Source organism: Canis lupus, chromosome 10, assembly GCF_003254725.2.
Source record: "Canis lupus dingo isolate Sandy chromosome 10, ASM325472v2, whole genome shotgun sequence".
NCBI classification, from domain to species: domain Eukaryota; kingdom Metazoa; phylum Chordata; class Mammalia; order Carnivora; family Canidae; genus Canis; species Canis lupus.
Window position 1 is genome coordinate 16,484,090 of NC_064252.1, and position 6,229 is coordinate 16,490,318.

Sequence of the window (6,229 nt, forward strand, 5' to 3'; positions counted from 1 at the left end):
TTTTGGTGTTTTTTTTTTTTTTGAAAAGGTGGAAAAGTGTGTTTCATATATCAAATGTTTCTAATGGAAACTTTGGCCAAACCCTTCAATATGTGTATATACTTATCTAAGCATAGAGATAGATGATAATGATCATAATAGATATGTACATAGATAATAGATAAATAGATAGATAAATGGTAGATAGATATGTAAGATATATATACATGTATATGTAAGATATATGTATCTTTATAAATATATATACACACATATATACATATGTATATATATAGAAAAATACACACATAATAAACCATATTCTGGGCCATAAAATAATTTAAATCATACTCATGGGCTATGAAGAAGTCAAAAGGGATATTTAAAATATGTTGAAATGAATGGGAATTAAAGCACAACGTGTCAAAATACGTTGGATGCAACTAAAGTCATATTTTGTGAAAATTTATAGTACTAAAATGCCTATATGAAAATAGAAGAAAAATCTCTAATGTTCTCAATTTTCCCCTAAAGTTTGAGGGAGAGGGAGGAAAGTCAATCAAATTTAAAGCAAATAGGAAAAAAATAATAAAAATCATTGTAGAAATCAATTGAAATAGAAGAATACAATAGATAGAAGTTGGTTTTTAGAGAAAATCAAGAAAGAAGAGAGAAGCCATAAATTACAAATATAAGGCATGAATGAAATGATGTAACTATAGATTTTATAGATATTAAAAGAACAAAGGAATCTTATTAAAAGTGCATAACCATAAGTTAACTTGTATAAAATGGACAAATTCTTACAGCGTGCTGCACAATGGTGGCACTTAGAGTTTGATTGTTAGAGATGATTCACAGGACCCCAAGTGACTATTTTTACAGCTACAGCTTATTGCAAGAAAAGAACATACCATATGAACAGCATTAAAGGGTAAGCCTCACTGACAAATTCTATGTCACATTAGAGAATCTGAAGAGGCAAGGTGCATGTCTTATTGTCCACTTCTTATTGTCCTCCCTCTTATTGCTGGACATATTTTCTCTCTCAGGTCAGAAACCATTGCTGTGTGGAAAAAAGATCTCAATCCTAGAGAGCCCAAATAGAATCACAGTTAGGAATTTTTATATTTCACTGAATATGTAGGGACATTTCTGCTATATAAAAAGCTCAAAAGGAGAACTGCATAGTGTTCTCACCTAGATCAAGTGCCAATGAATCAATGTCACTATTATCAATAAACAGTGCTAACAAGCTAGTACAAACTGCTCTGAAAATCCTTATGCCCATGGTGACAAACATCATTGACCAGTATATTTCATCCCTTTACCAAGTGTCAGTGCTATGCTGGAAATCTAGCAAAAAATAGCACAGGCCAACTCCAGGCTTGCTAGAATTAACTTTCAAATCACAGATAAAAACAAAGTTCATACCAAAAAGAAAAAAAAAGAGATCTTCATAGGTATCTATGTAACTGATTTCTGTGTGTTGATTTTGTATCCTGCCCTGTTGATGAATTTCTGTATGAGTTCTAGCAATCTTGGGGTGGAATCTTTTGGGTTTTCCATATAAAGTATCATGTCATCTGTGAAGATCTTCTTTGCCAATTTGAATGTCTTTTATTTCTTTTTGTTGTCTGATTGCTGAGGCTAGGACTTCTAGTACTATGTTGAATAGCAGTGGTGAGAGTGGACATCCCTGTCATGTTCCTGACCTTAGGGGCAAAGCTCCCAGATTTTTCCTATTGAGAATAATATCTGCTGTGGGCTTTTGAAATCACTTCAGAGGAATGGGTACTAATTATTCTTTATATGTTTAGTACAATTCCTCTTGGAAGCTACCCAGCCCTGGACTCTTGTTTGTTGGGAGATTGTTGATGACTGCCTCAATTTCCTTGCTGGTTATGGGTATTTTCTTGTTTTCTTTCTTCCTGTTTTAGTTTTGGTAGTTTATATGTTTCCAGGAATGTATCCCTTTCTTCCAGATTGTCTCATTTGTTGACATATAGTTGCTCATAATATGTTCTTTTCTTTGTAATTCCTTGTTATTGGTTGTTACCTTTCCTCTTTCATTCATGATTTTATTAATTTGGGTCCTTTCTCTTTTCTTTTTGATAAGTTTGGCTAGGGGCACGTTCACCTCAATGTTTATAGCAACAATGTCCATAACAGCCAAACTGTGGAAAGAGCCCAGATGTCCATCAACAGATGAATGGATAAAGAAATATCCGTATCTTTATGGATATCACATATCTATATCTATATCATCTATATCTATATCTATATAACTCAGCCATCAAAAAAATGAAATCTTGCCATTTTCAATGATGTAGATGGAACTAGAGGACATGCTAGGCAAAATAATTCAACAGAGAAAGACAATTATCATATAATCTCACTCATAAATGGAATTCAAGAAACAAAACAGGATCATAGGGGAGGAGAGGAAAAAATAAAACAAGACAAAATCAGAGAGGGAGACAAACCATAAGAGATTCTTATTCCTACAAAGCTGAAGGTTTTTGGAAGGGAGGGGAATGGGGGGACGGGGTAACTGGGTGATGAACATTAAAGAGGACATGTGATGTAATGAGCATTGGGTATTATATAAAACTGATGAATCACTCACCTCTACCTCTGAAACCAATAATATATGTTAATCAATTGAATTTTTAAAAAATAAATAAAGCATTTATATAATAAGGATTTATATAATAATTCTATAATTCTATAAATATAAATATAATTATATAATTTATATTACATATAATATATATTTATGTAATAAGAATTTCATTCATAAATAAAGGATTCAATCTTTAAATGCCTTAGTGGATGTGAAACTTTAAAACAAATTAACTACATAATTTAAATGATACAGTTGCCCCCTGATCTGTGTCAAATGATGCTATAACATCCTCCTATCTCCAAAGACACTGTCCCCATGAAGCATTGTTACTTGTGTTTTTGCCAAAACTCATTATTCAGGAAGTTAATGACTCTTTACTGTAAGTCACCAAGGACTATTTTTTTTCACTTTTAACATTTTCTGCAAATTAAAAATCACATTTGGCATGGTAAAAGCATCTCTCTGCCATTATGATTTAAAATTCATCTCTTCCACCAGTAGAGAAGGTTCCTCAGCCCTTAGAATACTTTATCTTCTTTTCAATGATGGATATCATAAGAAAATATTTGGAGGCTTCTAATAGCACTAAGCCCATTATCAAATCTGCCCAAGTTGTTGGAGATAGTAAACAAAGGGAGTTCCATGTGTTCCCAGACATGTATTGAATATGAAGACATAAATACCTTTATAAAAATATCGCTTTTAACATCGTAGTCTTAATATTGCTATGGCCAAACAACCAACAGAAACTCTGATTTACTAACAGAAGAGTAAGTATAATAAATTTTGTCTCTTTGATTGTAATTCCCTTTGTAGGATATAAGTTATATTTTCTCCTAAGAATAAAACTGAATTTCAGTGATAATTTTTATATTTTAATGTATCTAAGATATATTTATGAGATGTAATTTTTTAAGAATGAATTTCCCTGTGTAGATAAATGTTTAGAAGTTTGCATGCATAAGGTATGTAAGCAAATCTGTATCCAACTTAATGTAAGAAATATTTAGGGTAACTTTGGATAAATATTCAACCTCAAATTTGAAATAAAGTGTTTTCATATATGTAGAATTTTATAAGCATGCTCTTTTTGGCACCAAAAGAACACCATAATGACTGAAATGACAACATTTCATGACACTCCTGTGCTCATTTAACTGTGCTCATTTAAAGATTTGTTAGAAAGAATAACAAAATCAGTTAGTTACAGTTTAGTGTCAGTTTCTTTATTAACTTCTATCATAAAGTAAGTTGCAATTATTTGGGGAGAAATAGCTATATTTTGAAAATTGAATAATAGTTTGAGGGCCAAGTAAGATTTCACAGTGATGCACATTATCTCAGAGATTCAGAGAAGAGATGAAAGGAAGGTGAGTGTGTTGCAAGTATATGAATATTCCTTCTGCATCTCAATTTGATAGTTGTTGAATGAGAGACAAAATTTCCTAAGAGGATTCTAACTCCTGAATAAACTTTGATCCTGTTAGTGATTTTTCTCTATATCACAAACACTGTGAACAAGGTAAATAGTCCCAAACAATTCTGCCACAAACATTTCTGCCCCAATCAGAAGAGAACTCAGTAGGTTAAACAATAAAGTGAATTTGCTTATAAAACAAATGAAGTCTGTATGCAAGGGGAAAATGTCAGAAAACCTCAAGGCTTAAGATCTTGATTGTATACTAAAGACATTTGAGTCCCTCCAGGTGTAGCATCAATGAAGATAAAATAATTCATTGACTGGAAGATGAAGGAGGGAAGACAAGACAGCCATCACTTGTGTAGGCAGTAAAGGTAACACAAATTCAGTACAGGTAATGCAAATATTCAGAAAAAAATAGGCTGTGTAGCAGGAGGTAGGGGGAATCAGCAGGGCATAAAGTTGTTCATAACCTAAAAACACACCAAAAACAAAAATCCTTTGGAACAAAGACCTTGAGTTTTGCTCTAGTGTCTATAAAGTGAACTCAAGTTATATTAGCACTGTTTTCTAAAAAGACCCAAAGTGTCAAGAAAAGGCATGGAATCGAGGGTTAAATTTTGTGACTTACTTTCTGAGTAGGGAAGAATTTTTTCACCCATAAAATGACACTCTCTCAGTGTCAGTCTCTCAGTAATCTACTTAGTCACATGGGAAAAATCCTAAGCACAGGATAGACATGAAATGTAAATGTATATGTAAATATGCTTCTGTTATATTATAAATATAATGAAATATAAAACTTTAATACATTATGTTTTAGAACAGTTAAAATAATCTATAATCTATAAGAAATTCTACCTGAATATCACATACACATCGGAGAGAAGTCAGAAGTCAGTGATGAGAAACGGTACAATAACAACATTCATTCTGCTGGGACTGACAGATGACCCTGAGCTGCAAGTTCTGATTTTTATCTTTCTATTTCTCACCTACACTTTGAGTATAACTGGAAACCTGACCATCATCATACTCACTTTTGTGGATCCCCACCTTAAAACACCCATGTACTTTTTCTTAAAAAATTTCTCCTTCTTGGAGATCTCATTCACATCTGCCGTTATTCCCAGATATTTGTATAGCATAGCAACAGGTGACAATGTTATTACCTATAATGCTTGTGTCATTCAAGTGTTTTTTACTGACCTCTGTGGAGTATCAGAGTTTTTTCTGCTGGCTGCCATGTCCTATGACCGCTATGTTGCCATCTGCAAACCCTTGCATTATGTGATCATAATGAGTAACAGTGTCTGCAGGATTCTCAATATCTGTTGTTGGGTGGCTGGTTTATGTATAATAATCCCACCACTTAGCCTGGGTTTAAATCTAAAATTTTGTGACTCTAACATAATTGATCATTTTGGCTGTGATGCATTTCCCTTAGTGAAAATCTCATGTTCAGATACAAGGTTCATGGAATGGACAGTTATAATATGTGCCATACTGACCTTGAATATGACTCTTACCTGTGTGGTTCTGTCATATGTTTACATCATCAAGACAATTTTTAGATTCCCTTCTGTTCAACAAAGAAAAAAGGCCTATTCGACCTGTTCTTCCCACATGATTGTGGTATCCATCACCTATGGCACATGCATTTTCATCTATATGAATCCTACAGCAAAGGAAAAAGTGACCATTAATAAAGTGGTTTCACTGCTCATTTTTTCTATTTCACCTACATTGAACCCATTTATTTATACCTTGAGAAACAATCAAGTTAAGAAAGCCTTCGAGGACTCAATCAAAAGAATTGCCTTGCTCTCAACTAAGTAAAAGGAAATAGTATTTTTAAAACATCTCAGAAGCAAGAATAAATGTCCTCAGACATTTTATTTTTGAAGACTATAATCTTGCTTTTTAATAGTATATACTTCAGTTACATTAATTTCTCAACACTTCCTTAACCTTGAGCCCTGCTTATACCATTCTTGATTTTTCAACCGATATTTGATACTTTTGCATATCAATTTCTTAAAAACCATTCTGAAGAGAAATTAACTTCATAATATTACTACAATAGATTATAAAAGTTACTCCTCAGGAAAATATAGGATAAAAATTTTTGTAGCTCTTCAATATACACAATAACGATATCTAAACACATGTGATAAGAGTAATTTTAGGTAAAATGTCTA

General features: G+C 32.6%; 1 protein-coding gene across 1 annotated transcript; it reads left to right on the top strand.

The window, feature by feature from the left end:
* The first annotated feature begins 4,931 nt into the window (after nt 1-4,931).
* Nucleotides 4,932-5,867, top strand: LOC112674857 (olfactory receptor 6C2-like). The gene has a single exon (XM_025471257.3). The coding sequence runs from the start codon at nt 4,932-4,934 to the stop codon at nt 5,865-5,867; it is 936 nt and encodes a 311-aa protein (XP_025327042.3).
* The last annotated feature ends 362 nt before the right edge of the window (nt 5,868-6,229 follow it).